Source organism: Alexandromys fortis, unplaced genomic scaffold, assembly GCF_014885135.2.
Source record: "Alexandromys fortis isolate MF-2015 unplaced genomic scaffold, M_Fortis_MF-2015_v1.1 scaffold_27, whole genome shotgun sequence".
Taxonomy (NCBI): Eukaryota; Metazoa; Chordata; class Mammalia; order Rodentia; family Cricetidae; genus Alexandromys; species Alexandromys fortis.
Window position 1 is genome coordinate 13,882,400 of NW_026067952.1, and position 17,942 is coordinate 13,900,341.

Here is a 17,942-nt window from a genome sequence, read left to right on the forward strand (position 1 = left end):
TTTCGAGACAGGGTTTCTCTGTGGTTTTGGAGCCTGTCCTGGAACTAGCTCTTGTAGACCAGGCTGGTCTCGAACTCACAGAGATCCGCCTGCCTCTGCCTCCCGAGTGCTGGGATTAAAGGCGTGCGCCACCACCTTAAGGTTATTTTTGTTTTAGCATACTGTATATATGTTTATACTCTTGTTTAAGGTATTATACCTATGTAGTTCATTTAAAAATGTAAAGTTCTACTCCTTGAAAGCTACTACTATAAACTATTTAGGACAATTAAGAAATGCAGGTTTGTAGTTAGTCATCTATAACAATCAAATTTGTAATCATGTTAGGTATATTTTCAAAATCAGACATATATTTTAGATAGTCTTCAAACACTTTAGAAATCTACAGAATATGACATTTAAGATGTTTTAGTAATGGGGCTGGAGAGATGGCTCAGTGGTTAAGAGCATTGCTGCCCTTTCAGAGGACCTGGGTTCAATTCCCAGCAACCACATGGTGGCTCATTGCCTGCATGCGGGTCTGTGTGAGGGTGCCAGATTCCCTGAAAATGGAGTCACAGACAGTTGTGAGCTGCCATGTGGGTGCTGGGAATTGAAGCCAGGTCCTCTGGAAGAACAGCGAGTACTCTTAATCGCGGAGCCATTTCTCCAACCCCAATTGTTCTTATTGTATACAGTTTTGCTAAGTTAGAGTTAAAGCCTTTCCTTTTTATTTAGACAGTCTGGGGCTATTTAGGAGGAACAATACAAGCTTCACGAATTACTTTTGCCTGGTTTTGGATTCCCTGCCTGTGGAACCTCTTGGCATCTGCTTGTTTAGACTCACTACTTTCATTTGATGTCACATCTCCCCTTTAGCTGCAGGTGGCATTGGAGTGTGATGTGATGGGGTGGAACCTATGGCCTTCTGTGTTAGCCAAGCCTGTGCTCCTGCGTGTCCTCTCCAGCCCCCGTGCCCTCTCCAGCCCCTGGTGTGGGTTTTTTCACTGCTGCATGATGCCCACACTCTGTGGGTGACGCACTTGATATGCTCGCCCTGTCTGTGGACATTTAGGTTGCTCTGTTTTTGTCTCCTGTGCATAAAGTTACTCTCACCTCTCACCGCTACCTGTATTTGCCGAAGTCGTCACTTCAATCTGATCTGAAATGTTCCTCTTCAAGTCTGTGTACCATTAACGTTATCATCCTGACAGACTATGGAATCATCTAGAAGAAGAGCCCTTGGGCGTGTCTGTGAGGGACTTCCTACATAGGGTTAATTGAGGTGCCAAGACCCATCCTGCCTGTGGGCAGCACCATTCCATGGGCTATGGACCACATAAAAAAAAGCGAGCTGAACACCAGCATCTGTCTGTCAGTGTGACCAGTTCTATACTCTTCCTGACCCACCAGGATGGACTGTGCCCTCTAACTCTGAGCCAACTGAAGCCTTCCTGAAGTAGCCTTTGCTGGGTATTCTGTCAACTAGTGCACTGCCGAGAAGGAGCCAGCCAAGCCTGCTGCAAGAGTTAGACTAGGACAGATCTTTGCCCTTCCAGGAGAGCAGTATTCCCTACCTTCCCGAGCTGTGTACTCATTGTCCTCAATGACCCGTGCCAGGCCGAAGTCAGCGATTTTACACACCAGGGATGCGGAGACCAAGATGTTGGCAGCCCGGAGGTCTCGGTGGATGTAGTTCCTCTGCTCAATGAAGGCCATGCCCTCTGAGATCTGCACCGGGAAGAGACAGCGTCACTCTCACATGCTTAATTCTAGTGAAGAATTGGAAAGAAATCTTTTTTCCAACATAATATTTTTATCGATTGTTTGAGAGTTTCATATAATGCACCCTCATCACACTCACTTCCCAGTCCTCCCAGGTCCACCCCACCCTTGTAACCTCCTCCCAGAAAAAAAGAAGAAAAAATAAAAGAAAATAAACCAAAGTCTATTTTGTGTTGCCCATGTACTCACTGTAGCATGGTCGAACTCGGCGGCCAGGCCCCTAAAGACAACCGCGTCCTTCCCCACCCTCACCCTGCCAGAAGGCACCAGCTGCGAGGAGTTACACTTCAGCATCCCATCAATGGCTTCCTATCTAGACTATTTCTTTTGGGGGGGAGGGGACAGTGGGGATGGGGAAGAGGTTGTCACAGAAGCCTTTTATGTTCCTCTTTCTCAACTGTGAGTCTGCAGTCATCAATACTGCTGCAAAAGTAGCTTCCTTGCTCTTTACAGTCAGTGACAACATGGATCATGGACTCCACATGGTTTCTGGCACTAGCATGGACGACAGACATTCACATGCCTCTGTCGTCAGCACGGTCTCCAGTGCCAGTACAGACCATGGAAATTAGCATGGACTTTGGCTGCCACACAGACCACAGACACCATCATGCCCCTTGGTGGCCCCACAGCCATGGACATCAACTTCAGGTGACAGCAAAAACCACATGGCCTTTGGTGGTAACGTGTTGTAGGAGGCTACTTTTTCATTTCCCAGCTGCCCATACCCCTGAAATAATCACATAGAAACTATATTATTTAAGCCACTGCTCGGCCAATCACTTAAGCATATTGCTAGCTAACTCTTATATCTTTGGTTAACCCGTTTTTATTATTTCATATTTTACTACGAGGCTCATAGTTTATTGGCAAGGTTCTGGCACCTCTGTCTCCAGCTGTGGCTACATGGCTTCTCCTAGGCTCCACCTACTCTCTCTATATCTCTACCAGCTTGGCTATAATCTGTTAAGCCATTGGCCGAAAGCAGCTTCTTTACTAACCAATAAAAGCAACACATATATAGAAAGACTTCCCACACCAAACATAGACACAGACCTCAACATATCCTCCAGGGGCAGCACAGCTCATGGGCATCAGCACAGCCCTCGGCTGTAGCATGGACCACTGACATCAGCATGGCTTAGGCGGCAGCCAAGACCAAGGGTATCCACATGCCCTTCATGGTAACACAGACCACGGGCATCAGCACAGCCTCAGATGTAGCATGGACCACAGACATCAGCACAGCCCTCGGCTGTAGCATGGACCACTGACATCAGCATGGCTTAGGCGGCAGCCAAGACCAAGGGTATCCACATGCCCTTCATGGTAACACAGACCACGGGCATCAGCACAACCTTCAGCTGTAGCGTGGACCACTGACACCCTCATGGCCCTTACTGGCAACACAGACCATGGACATTCATATGGCCCTCAGTAGTAGCATGGACCACAGACATCAATATGGTCTCTATGGTGGCACAGACCACCGACATCCCTAAGGATCTCAGACATCAGTATGGATGGAGTGGCAGCACAGACCACAGATTCCAGCATGTTCTCCAGCTGTAGCATGAGCCATGGATACTGACAAGGCCTCTGGGGGCAGCATGGATGATAGGAGGCCTAGTCCAGAGAATGAGCTGCTCTTTATCTTGGACATCTTGTTGCTCAGAGCCAGGACAATCGTGCCACTGGGCAGTGTGCTTAGGAAAGAGCCTGCGCAAGACCAGGCCACTGCATCTCCCTGTCAGCCCTACTCAGCAATGCCATGCTGCCCTGTCTCCGTCCACTGTAGGCTTCTCCCACACCTGTCACCGATGTTGCATCTCTATCGCTGCCTCTCTCCATCACACAATGCTGCTCTGTTCTTCCCTTTTTCCCACCTGTCCATCACACATTTGATGAAGTGGCACTGAAAACTGCAGAGGGTCACACAGCATGCACACACATATGCACGCACACTATACATACATATATGGAAACAGCTCATTGATCTGGTTCAAGGTATCTGGTTTCTGAAGCACCGTAAATACTGGACCATCACCGAGACTTGTTTTGGATATCTGGCTGTTGCTATCTGGCTGTTGCCCAGAGTCAGGGTGATCTAGTGACAAGGCAGGGCATCCAGGGGCAGGATCTGAGAGAACTCCAGTCCACTGCACCCCTCCCCGCTCTTGATGCTGGCAGGCCCAAGGCTCACAGCCTGAGGGCAGTGCTGCTGTGCCAACACCCTCTCCTTGTCCCATGGCGCCCTCCCACATCACTCCCATTCCCGGCATCTCTACGTCTTGGTTCCATCATTCTCTAGGTGTGGCTCTGCTCTTCCATCTTCCAATTTCGTGAGCCCATTCCTTTAAAGCATCTTCCCATAGGACCTGCTTTTTAAAAAGTTGTTCCACACATACTGTGGGCTCTGCAGACACCTCCTGCACTGAGCGTCTCCCCACTGAGCCGCCATGGGTTTCTCAGGCTCCTTGAAGCTCCTCCACTGGCCTGCAGCAGGTGTTGAAGCCGCTGCCATCTTTGATCAGAGCCATGCTTCAGTTTTTCATCGTTGGTGGTTATGATGTATGTGCTCCTGGATCTCGTTCTGCAGCACCAGCTCCTCCATGTGCTGTATACCGACTTAAAGTGCTAGATCTCAGCTGGGATGGCTGCCGAGTTGGCCATCCCATGGCGTGCGGTCAGTGTGAAGAATTCTTATTCTGGAAACTTCTGGTAGGAAAATACATGGCTGTGACTTAGAGATTTTCTTACTTACAAAGCTTAGGACAAAAGAGGTGGAAGATGAATCTTGGTTGCCAAAAAGCAGCATGTACAATTTACAAAACTGCCTGGGAGCTTTGTGGAGGTAGAACCATCATGACCCACTTTACAGAGATTCTTGTCCTGATTATCAGCTTCAAACCCAGCCGACTCTGGATAGCCCAGAACTGAATCATCAGAGTAGATTATCTGGGGACCCCTGGGGCGGCAGACAGACCACAGCAGGGCCGGCCAGTAAACGCAAAGCCAGAAGGGACCAGGTAGTGCACTTCCAAAGAATGAACAGCAGGGGGTGTCAAAGGCAGTGGAAAAGGCCCAACTGCTGAATGCAATATCAAGACTGATTTTGTCTGGAATAGAGGCTGTAGTGGAGGGAGACAGGTTTTGACCTGGAGAGTGTGGAAACTTTATAGGGCATCCTTAGGAGAATAGCTTGAAAAGTTAGTAGGACGATGATACTACAGATTATTTACTATAAACTGATTAACAGAGAAGTGTCTTTCTTTCTTTCTTTCTTTCTTTCTTTCTTTCTTTCTTTCTTTCTTTTGTTTTTCCTATGGGCTTAGGGAGGTAGTTTTGCTATCTCTTTCTATAGGAGGGAAAATGAAAGTACAGAGAAGTAAATAACCATCCCATAGCTACATAACACGTAAGTTCCAGAAGCGGGGCTGTGAGCTATGGCTTTGCTGAGTCCACCCACCCTCTGTGCCTAGTGCTTTCCCGCTGGCTGACACTCACATGTCCCTGGTTCTTACATGAGCTCACTGTGGGCAGGAACACTAAATAAATGAATAAATAAATAAACAAACTTGGGGGTAATGGAGCATCATGGCTAAACAGCCCCACGGTTGGACCTGCTCATCTTGATTCCCAAGCTCTGTGACCTTGAGCCTGTCTCCCAGGGTTCATAGGGAGATTGGCCTCTAAGACTGCCCCACAGGTAAGGACATTGTCTTCCATATAGAGTCATTTCAGAGGTGGCTAGTAATGCCAACAGTGTGGCCAAGTGTCTTGCCATGTTTGTTTTCTTTAGCTGTGACAGGGAGCGTGTGATTCTATTTTTTGAGACAGTTTTATGTAGCCCAGGCTGACCTAGAACTCACTAAACTACTGAGGATATCTTTGAATGCCTGGTCCTCCTGCTTTGGCCTCTCAAGTGTTCAGATTATAGATGTGCACCACCGCGGCTGGCTTATGGGGGGCTGGAGGTCAAGTCTGGGACTTCATGTGTACTTGTCTGGCAAGGCTCCTGCTGGTTTGTTATACTTTAGTAACAGGTCACACTGTTGTTCCTGGAGGACTGGGGTCACTGGGACAGCAGTGCAGGCCTTGATTTCCATATGCCTCTGGCATTTAGGGCTCTGAAAGTAGAGCCTCTGGCTAGACCCTGCCCGTGGTTCTGCTTTTGCATACTCAAATGAGTTCTGACCTGGGCCTCACCACCAGGCTCAAATTTGCTCAGCCGCAAATTTCCTCAGCTCCCAGTGGGTTGCAAGCCATATCCCTTTCACCTGTACCACCCAGGAGGCTCTGGCTGACCAGGCTCAGCCCCTTCGTTTTCTCTTTGGGCTTTTGTCCTGGCGTTTTCTTTTGTCGAGACCCTCTTTCCTATTCCTCTGCCTGTGCAGAATTTCTAATCCCCAGGAGCCTCCTAGAGACCACTTCCTGGTGACTCTTTCCCTGATGGCTCCTGGACCAAGCCATGCATTTCCACAGCACCACTGTCCGCCATGTTTCCCCACAGACAGCAAAGAGCGTGAGACAGGGTTGGAGGAAAACAGCGTCTGTCCTGTGTCAAGGGGGCAGGACGAATGACAAAGAATGTGTCTTTTTTTTTTTTTTTTTTTTTTTTTTTTGTATAGCGCTGGGACTAGAACCCAGGGTGCCATGCACCTAGCAAAACTCTGTCCCACTGAACCATTTTTGTTATGCTTGTTTATTTTAAATGGTGTTTTAAGATGTGTTCCTAAGGCTTGCACGTCCCTTCTCTTTGCTGATTCCACTCTTCAGACTGTGAGCCAGGGCCGTGAAGGGTGGTAGGTGGAGAGAGCCCATGGTTAACTTCCTTGGCTTACGCAAGAGAACTGTATGAGGCAGCGGTGTTTGCCATTTTCACGGTTGTTTTACCCAGCCCCTCCCCTAATCAGCCCTGCAACTTAGGCCAGCTGCAGAGCTGCAAAACCTCCTTGGGCTTCAGTTTCCTTTTTTTTTCCTTCTTCTTCGAGACAGGGTTTCTCTGCAGCTTTGGAGCCTATCCTGGAACTAGCTCTGTCGACCAGGCTGGTCTTGAACTCACAGAGATCTTCCTGTCTTTCTGCCTCCCGAGTGCTGGGATTAAAAGTGTGCATCACCACTGTCTGTCCAGCTCAGTTTCCTTACCTGTATTTAACCTTCTTCTTTTTTTTTGACACTCAGTAGCTCAGATCTATCTTGGACTCCCGATTGTCCATCTTCTGCCTCCTGAATGTTAGGATTACAGCCGTTCGCCATTATGCCCTCACATTCTTCACACCTCTATTTCAGGACTGTAAAATGGGATGGCAGTTGCCTTCCTGTGAGCAGACTCTGTTTGCCTGCCAGGATTCATCCCTCTTGTCCACCACTGGCTCTGGTCTTGCTACCGTGGCTGGTTTTGGCCAATGGGGTACTGACAAGTCAATGCAAACAGAGGCTTAGCCACCAGTTGCTCCCTGGCTGAGTCCCTCTTGGAGCTTTGATGCTGGCCTATAAAGAAGCTGTGTTAAAATACGGAGTGATGCCAGACAGTGATGGTGCTTGCCTTTAATCCCAGCACTTGGGAGGCAGAGACAGGCAGATCTCAGTGAGTTTGAGGCCAGCCTGGTTTACAAAGCAAGTTTAAGGACAGCCAATACTGAGTGATGAGAGGCCACACAGAGAGAAATTATAAGGATCACCTTGGACATTTTACTCAGGTCCCCTCGGTTCACAGAGTGGTCCACCTAGCCTGCTATAGTCAGTCCAAAGAATCATGGAAAATATTCAAAGTTATTATTTCAGGCTACTAAGTCTTGAGATGATCTGTTACATAAAGAACGGATAACTTCCATGTAGCTCAGAGGGAGAGCCTTCTCTGGATGTGCAAGGCCCTAGGTTCCATGCCTCACACCCAAAACAAACCAACCAACCAAGCAACAAAATGATTTCAGGAATTGGAAAGATGACTCAGTGGTTAAGAGCACTGGCTGCTCTTCCAGAGAACCTGGATTGGGTCCCAGTGCTGCATGGTGGCTCACAACCATCTGTAGCTCCAGCTCTAGAGGCTCTGATTCCCTCTTCTGGCATCTGGGGGCACCAGGCATGCATGTGACACACAGACTTACATGCAGGCAAAAGACCCATATATCCATATATAAAAAAATTAAAAATTAATCTTTTCTAAGCCAGGCAGTGGTGGCGCACACCTTTAATCACAGCACTGGGGAGGCAGAGGCAGGCGGATCTTTGTTAGTTGGAGGCCAGCCTGGTCTACAAGAGCTAGTTCCAGGACAGACTCCAAAACTACAGAGAAACCCTGTCTCGAACCCCCTCTCCAAAAAAATGACAGCTATTTACATGCATTTATGTTGGATTCCGTAAGTCACCTGGAGAGGCGTTAAGCACTATACAGGAGAATGTGCCTGGGTTATTTGTAATACTTGATTTTCTATAAGGGACTTGAGCATGCACAAGCTTTTGGTATCTGTGGGGTCCTCCATGTACATGTGGAGGGGTGGGTATTCACACAAAGGACACAGAGCACCCAAGTGACGTCACCTCTCCTGACCGTCATTGGCCTAGGCTCACCTGGGCTGAGAAGTCAATGAGCTTCGGCAGTGGCTGCTTGCTCCCCTCTTCAGTCTTCAGAAACTCCAGCAGGCTTCCTGCAGAGGGCAACGAGAAGGAACACTGCCTGCTAGTCCTTAGGGAAACGCTGTTTTCATAGTGGTAGAGGGTTTTCTTCTTGCAGTACAGAGTCTGAACCCAGGGCCTCACATGTTAGGCAAGGGCTCTACTACCGAGCTACATCTCCTGCCAACTTTCCTTTTGAGATGCCATCTTGCTATATTGTCTGGCTGGTCTCCAATTCTTGGGCTCCAGCTCTCTTTCCACTTCAGCTAGCAGAATAGCCACAGCTGCAGGCTTTCATCACTGCCCAGTCACGATGCTAGAGTTAGAAGCGTCTACTTGCTGCCCAACTATCTGAGTGTGAAGCCTTAATTTCTCTGAAAGGACATTTTGGTTGCTAGTTGGGACTCTTTGATTGATGTAGCCTCATGAGACTTGGTGCCTGGGGCCTGGCTTTAGGAAGCCAGCCGATTGTAGATTTGGAAAATGGAAAAGGTTTTGAGATTTCAAATCACATTGGATGATGCTGTGTGAGATGTTAATCCAAAAATGAGCAGGGACTGAAAATGACTATGGAATAACTCTCTTAAAATAAAGAAATAATAATAACAACGACAATTAAAAAAAAAAACCTGGAAAAGCCAGGTGTGGAGACACAGCATTTGTGAGGCTGTAATCCCAGCACTTGAGAGGTTGAGGCAGAGGGCTGTTGTGAGATCAAGGCTAGCCTGGGCTACATAGTGAGGGCCAGGGCAGCCTGGGCTACAGAGTGAAATCCTGTCTCAAACATTCCTGAGATACATTGAATGACCACATGTAGGGTAGCCCAAAGCTTAGTAGCCTGAAGTGACCGACATGCCGACATGAACATTTCCCATGATTCTGTGGGTTGGTCATAGCAGGCAGGTGACCCACACGGTGAGGAGAGAAGATAGAGGCAGAACATTGAAGATGATGTCTCATCTTTATGGTCTCTCTCCCTGTGGCTTCTTGTCTCTTAGTACTGCAAGCAGGGTTTCTTTACAGTCCAGCACCAAGGTTCTAAGATAGGAGTCACAGGAAGCCCTGTGCCTCTTCTGTTGTCTTAAAGACTCTGCCCGCTCCCTGCTATGAAGGCCCCGCCCTTCCTCTCCGTTAACCACCCGTCACGTGATTTCACTCTGCAAGCCAGGAGGCTGGACTGACTGTTCCCTGGCTTTGTGAGGACGTGTTAGTGGTTGCCAGGAGAGCCAGGTCAAGGTCATCTTTGAGTTCGAAAGAAGTCTGCTTGGGCCACTGTCTGGCCTAGCTCACGCACCTTTGGCCATGAACTCCGTGACGATAAAGATGGGCTCCTGAGTGACCACGGCGTGCAGCTTCACCAGTTTATCGTGCTGTAGCGTCTTCATGAGGTTGGCCTCTGCCAGGAAGGCCTCCACAGACATGCTCCCTGGCTTCATGGTCTTCACCGCCACTTTGGTGTGCTTGTTGTAGGTGGCTGGAGAAAGCACAGAGCAAGGAAGGGGGTTAGGATCCAGCATCCCTCGAGGAGCCCTCCCTCCCCACCTGCTCCTTTAAGACAGAGAGAGCGCTTGCATGCCTGCCACTGTGGGCTCAGCTCTGGGCTGGAGACCGGTTCCCTGCTCCCTAGCGGAGAGCAGCTCAACAAACCACCTCAGTTCTCTGGGCCGCACTTTCCTCATCTAAGTGAAATGAAAATAAGCACCCAGTCTGAAGGGCTGTTTGCAAGAGTGAACAATAGCTTTCTGTGTGAGCTTGGGCACGCGTCAGTCACCCCAGAGCTCCCAAGGCTGTGAAGCTGGAGGGCTGGCAGCTCCAGGCCAGCCCATGTCTCAAGGGCCAGATGGGAGCTCCGTGGCACAACACTCGCCTGGCACATGCAAGGCACGGAGAGCGTGATCTCCAGCAATGTAAACTAACAGCAGTAATGGTAGTAACCCTTAAACCACTAATTAGATTGTGGCACGAGCCTGCAACACAGTGTTTAACACTGTCTTGAAATAAATTCCGGACTCACTATGCCCCACAGGCCCTGCTTGACCTGGCCATGCTCACTTTTCTGTCCTTGTCATCTACCAAGTTCACCCCAACACACACAACTAGTGACTGAGCCAGGGCCTCATACTGGGAAAGTGCCCGACTACTGAGCTACGCCCCCAGACCCCTTTCACTTTTTTATTTTGAAACAAGGTCTTACTAAGTTGTCCAGGTTCGTCTTGAACTTGAGTCCTCCTGTCTCAATATAATAGCTGGGATTATAGGCCTGGGTCTCTAAATTCAGTCTTGCTTTTTAAAAAACAAAATAAATTCTCTCTCTCTCTCTCTCTCTCTCTCTCTCTCTCTCTTTCATGTGTGTGTGTGTGTGTGTGTGTGTGTGTGTGTAGGTCAGAGGACAGTCTTTGCCAGCCAGCCTCTGTGTTCCACTGTGGATTCCAGGGATTGAACTCAGATCATCGGGCTTTTGCGGCAAGCCTTTTTACCTGCCGAGTCATCTGACTGGCCTCACTCCGGCTTTTATACCCTAACCACCCTGCATACACCTGTCCCTCAAGTCTTCAGCCACACGCTGTCCTCTTGCTCCATCCCACCCTGCTTCAGGGCTCTTGTTTCTTTCCATGTGTGCTTTGGATGTCAGGAAGCTCAAATCCAGATTTGTGGGCATCCTGCAGTGAAAGCATGGGGCCTCAAGGGACAGCTTTTTTGTTTTGTTTTTATTGGCCCCAACTTTGCTACTCAGATCTGTCTTTCTTGCGTTTCCTTATGGTTTCATTCTTCTATTCAGTACCTGGCATACAGTGGGCTATCAGTAAATGTAGTTGAAACACAAGCTTTTAAATCTTATTGTATGGTGGTACATGCCTTTAAGCCCAGCATTTTGGAGGCAAAGGTAGGTGAGTTCGAGGCCAGCCTGTTCTACAGTTAGTTCTAGGACAGCCACAACTACACAAAGAAACTCTGTCCCTAAAAACCAAACCAAAGCAACCAACTAACCAACCAACCAATGTGCTTTATCCAGCCGAATGTTTGCTTCTCTATGAGCTGCTTCTCCTAGCTGCCACACAGGGGAGTGTTAACAGGCGGGCCAGGCATTGTGACCACCTACCTCCCCATGAAGCAGGAATTGCTGATCTTAAAAGTGGGGCAAAGACCACAGGGCAGCGTTAGGCCCTTCTGGTGCCCCACCACATCCGAAATGTCACTGGGCATTGTGGCTCATGATCTGAACAGCTAAGTCTTCACCTGAAAACCCACGTTCTTTCTGCCACTATGAATTTTCATCATCCCTAGAGTTCCTGAGCATGCCAGCTCCACACAACAGAGGGCATTGATTTGCCATTCAGGACTCGGACAATTGCCCTAGAGGGCAATTCTTTGACCCTCAAGCCTGACCGCAAAGGCAAAATAATGATTTCCCAGTAGGTGATTTGGTTTGTTATCTGAGGAGTGGCCCTCTGGGGTTATTATTTAAATCTCCTTCTGCTGTGCGATAGCCCTGCACTGGTAGGCCCCTCCCAGCATGGCCCTGCGGCCCTCTCGCCACAGCTCCTTACCCATCCACACTTCTCCAAACTGCCCAGCTCCAAGTTTCTTCTCCATCTGGAGGGATTCTCGGGGAATCTCCCAGGCATCTTTCTCCCATGGCTTCTGGGGTTTGGGAGACACGCACGGCACTGACAGCTTCTGGCAGAGCCCGTCCTTCCCCTCTGAAACAGAGTGCCCAGTCAGCAGATGGTACATTCCCCAGAGAGCAGAACAGGACAAGATGCTACCTGTATCCTCCCACCCCCGGTGTCCAACAAGCCCAACCCTCAGGATCGCCCCACATGGCTGGTCAGGAGACCTCGGAGTGCTTCAGTGCTTCATGCAGAATCCCCTGTGACTGGGATTCTGAGAGATAGGCCCTTCTCCGTGGGGGATGATGCAATCCAGAACTTGCCTAGAAGACACCAGACTGGTTCCTTCTCTAGAACCAAACAACCCTTGTAAAATACGGCCAAGGTGTCGAGGAATTAAAGCTGTGGCTGGCGGTAGCCTCCCAGCTGGGCTGCACCATGCAGTGGAGACCAGCTGAGGCTTTGCAGTCAAATGTGGGGGCCTGGCCTCGGGCAGGACTCACTCTTGTAGTGGGCCACAAGTTCCTGCAGGCTGCTGAAGGTGCTCCTCGGGGAGATGTAGAAGCCTCCACTGTCCAGGGTCCGGATCTTATAATGCTTCACCGTGTCCCCGTGCTGGGGGTCACAGTCTCGAACAGACAGCGAGTAACTCCCTGCATTAGTCCAAGAGAAGCCCGTCAGAATGGCACCGCAGAGCCCTGGACATCTGGTGTCAGTACCCTGACATCCTTACGATTGCCTGGGAGACCTCTGCAGGCCTCATGTGAGCTCATGGGCACCTGGGCAAATGCTCAGATCGTTAAGAGTGAGCTGAGGCATGGGGCTGCCTGGGTTCTCACCCCAGGTCTGCCATTCTCAGCTGTGAGCCCTTCTAATGACTACATGGCCTTTCGATGCCTCAGTTTTCTCACCTGTAAAATAAGAGTAGCCGTGCCGTTCCGTCTCACAGTGCCCAGTGATCGGCAGAAGTAATACTTGTGTATGACTTGGGACAGTCAGTAAGCTGGACGTCACTATCACTTCATCATTTCTGATTTATCATCTATCTGTCCACCTATCTATCATCTATCTACCTATTATCTATCTATCTATCTATCTATCTATCTATCTATCTATCTATCTATCTATCTATCTATCCATCCATCCATCTATCATCTATTTAATGATGAAAAAGCCAAGATGCCATATTAATTTGATAAAGAGAGAGAAAGAGAGAGAGAAACAGAAACAAACAAATGGAAAGAGAGAACATCTGGCCTGGTTACCGACGTGTGAAAAGTGCACTGTGGTCAGCTGCATAATGGTCCACGACATTCGTATGTAATCCCTGCCATAGAACCCAAAAGGGTTCCCAGCGAATCCAGAGGGAGGCGGTTAGGGAATGCACAGGTGGAGACAGGTGCTGGAGAGGAGAAGCTATGAGCCTAGCCAGGCTGGTGGCCTCTCAAAGGGCAGAAAGTGAAATGGGGCCCACCCCCACCCTACAAGCCCCCAGAAGAAACCAACCCCACAGACACCTTGACTAGAGCCTAGCAAGCTCAGACTCCTGCCTTCCGGAATTGTGAGGTGATACAGATACATGGCTCCAAGCCACCAAGCTATGACACAGACCAGAGACACACACACAAGTCTTCCAGTTTGTTGTCACAGTTTGCCATGTACGAGCTGTGCTAACGAGCCTCTCTGCCTTTCATTTTTTTCTTTGTTAACAGCACAGTGGCATGGGATTTAGGGGAGATTTAGATTGCTGAATGACAGCTGACTGTACATGCCAAGCCCTATTCTAAGCATGCTGCTAAACGAACAGCGAACGAAGAGGAAGAGTACACATTTCAACACATTAAGATTACACGATGGATCAATGGGAATAGAATGCATTTTAACAAATTAAAACTACATGGATTACATTACTCATCATAGTGAATAACCTTATAAGGCAGAGGCTTTATAGTATTGCCAATCCCGTTTATATAGGAGAGGAAGCTGAGCTAGGAGGTGACATACCTTACCTGGAGTCACATAGCTGGTAAGTGGTACATTTGGGTTCCAAACCCAGTCAGATGGCTCGAGGGCCCCTCCTTGGCCACCCTGTCCCATGTCAGGGGGGGCCTGGACAGGGTGTGCAGGATCTGGGAAGCAGCCAAGCGCTCAGGGCCTCATTCTAAATCTATCCGGTCCCCAGCATACCCTCACCTGCAAGGGTTGTGGAAGCTAGCCCAGCACACCCTCCTGTCTGCAGATCTGCCATGGTACTGTTGATTTCTCTGCTTCTCTGCAGAGGCGGACAGCCCAATCTCTGAGCTATCCTAGGCACGGATGGAGGCAAAAGGCTGGGCCTCCCTGCAGCCTAAATGATTACTGACCTCAGGCACAGATGGAAGAACTGGTCCTAGACACACAAATACCTTCAATGTCCCCAAAACTATGTGCCTCACAGTTCCAACCAGGCCACACTTTATACAACTGGTTTGACCTGTCCAAGTCAAGTGACTTTGAGAGCAAATGACAGTCAAAGGCCCACTGCACCTGTGGAGTCTAAACTCAGATGGCGCCTGCCACAGTGCTGCCCTGGGAAACTCACTGGGGCAGTGCTGGGGGAGCCATTCTCTGTGGTTTGAGGTTATATGTATACATATATTATACATAATATAAATTTTAAATATATATATTTTAAAACACCCACTCAAGATGCCACCTTTTCAGTACAGAAACTTCAGGACAAGAGTCCTGACATCTATCCATGACATCTTCCTATCCACATGTCCCCAAAGAGCTCCCCCTTATATCTTTATGGGGTAGGGCATGCATGTCGTGGCATGCTTGTAGAGGTCAGAGGACAACCCTCGGGAGTTGATTCTTTCCTTTTTCCATGTAGCTTCTGGGAATCGAACTCAGGTTGTGTCAAAGTTGACATCAGGAATCTCTGGCTAAGCCATCTCACTGCCCCCACCAAGAGAGAATTTTGAGTGAGTCCCAGAGGAGGTGATTTTGGGTCTAGCTTTAGCTCACCCCAGACTGTTTCTTCACCAAGGAGGTATGGGACTTGTAGACAGGATACAGTAAAAAAAGTCAGCCAGGAGCTAGTGGGGACAAAGTGTCAGCAGGAGGTTGGTTTGCCATCAGGGTTCAAACCACTTCCATTGCCCTAAGCCTGCATCTACTGGAACTGAGGAGAGCCAACCAGCAAAGACCCCCAGCCTTCCCACTGCTCAGAGCAGCAAAGGAGGGGAGAAAACCTGGCAGCACGGCCACTTGACTGAGCTGCTCAGCCTTCCTCAGAGAATGTCCCTAGGGGTTGGAGCTGGCACCATGGGGCACAGGAAGGCAGGGAGGACAGGCATCACCTTTGGTGGTCTCACTGTCCCTGATCATGAAGGAGCCTAGCACATTGCCAGGAGCCAGGAGTTGGCGCTCTGCATCCTTCCGACTGGTACCCTTGAAGAACCACCTGCCAGGAATGAATGAGGACACTGTGAGTCTCAGGATGGACCGGCATGTTCTGTTCACACAGTGCCCATGCCATACTGGGCACAGCCCACCCAAACACCTGACTTCAGGTAGTGTTTTTCTTACTTTTGGGTGTGAGTTGGTGGGAAACAGCTATTCTCTCTCTCTCTCTCTCTCTCTCTCTCTCTCTCTCTCTCTCTCTCTCTTTTCTCCCCCCCCCCCCCCCCCCCCCCCCCCCCCCCCCCCCCCCCCCCCTTTCCCCCCCCCCCCCCCCCGCTATTTCGGGTACTGATGGAAAGGTCTCGTTGAAGCAGCTGAAGCAGTTCTCACCCTCGCCCAGGATAAGGAGCAGTTTGTGTACCCGGTGGGGTCCCGAGAAGATGTCAGCACACCTCAACCCCGCCAGGTGACTCCATTCTGTTCTCTGCTTCCTCCGTTATCAACAAGGGAGAAAAATAGCTAACTAACATTCATCTTTTTTATTCTCCAAGACAGGGTCTCACTATGTAGCTCTGGCTGTCCTAGAACTTACTATATAGACAGGCTGTCCTCGAACTCACAGAGATCTGTCTGCCTCTGCCTGCCTAGTGCTGGGGATTAAAGAAGTGTATGAATAGTTCATCCGTTTGTTTTTTTTTTTTCTCAATTATTCCCCCCTCACACACCGTGTGTGTGTGTGTGTGTGTGTGTGTGTGTGTGTGTGTGTATGAGAGAGAGAGAGAGAGAGAGAGAGAGAGAGCTGGTGTCCATGGAATCTAGAAAGATGTCAGATCCCCTGGAGCTGGAATTAAAAGCAGTTGTGAACCTCTGTGTCAGGAATCAAACAAGTTTTCTGGAAAGACAGCAAGTGTTCTTAACCACCAAACCTCCAGCCCCAACTTTACCAAGAGACCCAACTCTATGCAATTGTCACCTTTATTATTTTTATTTTATAGTGATCAAACTGGAGGACCAAGAGGACGAGTAGCTTGTCTGCGGTCATGCAGCTCGGAAGTGGAAGAGACAGGATTAGAACCTAGGCAGCCTAACTCCAGAGCTCATTCTCAAGAGGGAGGCAGACTGTGCACATGCAGGCAACCAGAAAAACCTTTTTGCCAGTGGGATATGTTCAGAAGGAAGTAAAAACAGGCTTCTTGGGAGCCATCTTGGACAGGGTGTTAGGACAGGCCTCTGTGACTGAAGCATGGGAAAGAACCAGCCAAGCTGAGAGCCCCAGAAAGAAGGTGCCGGACAGGGATAGAACACTTACTCCTCTGTCTCCAAAGAGTTAACACGGGCCACGTAGTTGCTTGGGATGTAGCCTTCTTTCCGGGTAGCCAGGGATCGCGCCCTCCACCACTCCCCAGACCTAAGGGAAAGGAGGGAAAGAAGAACACAGGAACCTTTCAGTCTCTCGTGGGCTCCACTCTGGCCTAGAAAGCTCCCCCTCTTCACACACTCAGGAAACCAGGAGGGTGAGGTGCAGGGCACCCAACACGGGCCCAGGACTAGGGTAGGGGAGATGATGGTCTCCACAGGAGTTTGGGGTCACAGATCACATGCAGGGTCTTTGGATCCCTTCTCTTTCCTGAATTCCAGCCATGACTGGACTACCCTTACCCAATCCAGGACCTGTGTCCAGGAAGCACTCAAATTAAATGGTTTGGCTGGGGCCCAGAGGAGAAGGCTGTGGGCTCAGGGTTTGCCTGTGCATGGCCAGGTCCCATTCCGGGATCTCAGTATAATCTGAACTCTTGTAGCAACCCCTGATGGTGAGAGCTGTGAGGATCACAGATGGGGACCTCAGAGACCCCAGATGTCTGAGTGCAAAGCATCTTGGAGGGGCCAGGCCTGCGGGGACACCTGAAGCCCAGTCCCAGGAGCCTTAGGGAGGCTTTGCGGAGAACCTGCCTGGAGGGCACAGTCCCTGTCACTGCTCCTGTTACCCCAGGGGTAGCAAGCCCTTCCTCCTCTATGTGGTCAGGTTCTCATCTGTCCTTTACTCCCAGAGTCTGACAGGCTCTAGTTCTTTACTGATGCAAAACAGGACTGGAAGCCCTGTGGGTGGGTGGGTGTGTCTTAGGGGAGCAGGCTAGAACTCACTCTTCCAGGACCACCATCTGGTCTCCCTTCTGGAAGCTGAGGTCTTCACGGTGAATGGCCTCATAGTCGTAAAGCGCAACCACGACGACGTCCTCAGAGCCTGCCGGGAAGGGAGATGCAGTCCCCAGCACCACCCTCTGAACCCCTGTGCACCCCACTCCTTTGCCTGTCTCATAGGGTGACCGAGTAGGACTGGGCGTGATGCTGGCTAAAGCTTGCAGGACTTTGTCCACTTCACAGGGCAACATTCTAGAAACACGAGAGCCCTGGGAAGGAACTCGGGTAATTTAGAGGATATTCAAGGATGGTGTGCTGGTTAGTTTTTACCAACTTGGCACAAACCAGAGTCACCCGGGAAGAGGGAACATCAAGTAAAGAATTGCCTAAGTCAGACCAGCTTGTGGGCAAGCCAGTAGGGCA

General features: G+C 49.7%; 1 protein-coding gene across 2 annotated transcripts in view; it reads right to left on the minus strand.

Annotated features, from left to right (window-relative positions):
• Hck (HCK proto-oncogene, Src family tyrosine kinase) overlaps nucleotides 1-17,942 on the minus strand; it is a 39,946-nt gene that overhangs the window by 4,946 nt on the left and 17,058 nt on the right. The window contains exons 4-11 of one of the 2 annotated variants that reach the window (XM_050151213.1): nucleotides 17,523-17,622; nucleotides 16,690-16,788; nucleotides 15,338-15,441; nucleotides 12,497-12,646; nucleotides 11,931-12,083; nucleotides 9,677-9,856; nucleotides 8,338-8,414; nucleotides 1,557-1,710 (exon numbers count right to left, since the gene is read on the minus strand). In XM_050151213.1, coding sequence (XP_050007170.1) covers nucleotides 1,557-1,710; nucleotides 8,338-8,414; nucleotides 9,677-9,856; nucleotides 11,931-12,083; nucleotides 12,497-12,646; nucleotides 15,338-15,441; nucleotides 16,690-16,788; nucleotides 17,523-17,622 — 1,017 coding nt within the window. Of the gene's footprint in view, nucleotides 1-1,556; nucleotides 1,711-8,337; nucleotides 8,415-9,676; nucleotides 9,857-11,930; nucleotides 12,084-12,496; nucleotides 12,647-15,337; nucleotides 15,442-16,689; nucleotides 16,789-17,522; nucleotides 17,626-17,942 lie in introns of both variants that reach the window. The other variant, XM_050151212.1, reaches the window with a different exon arrangement.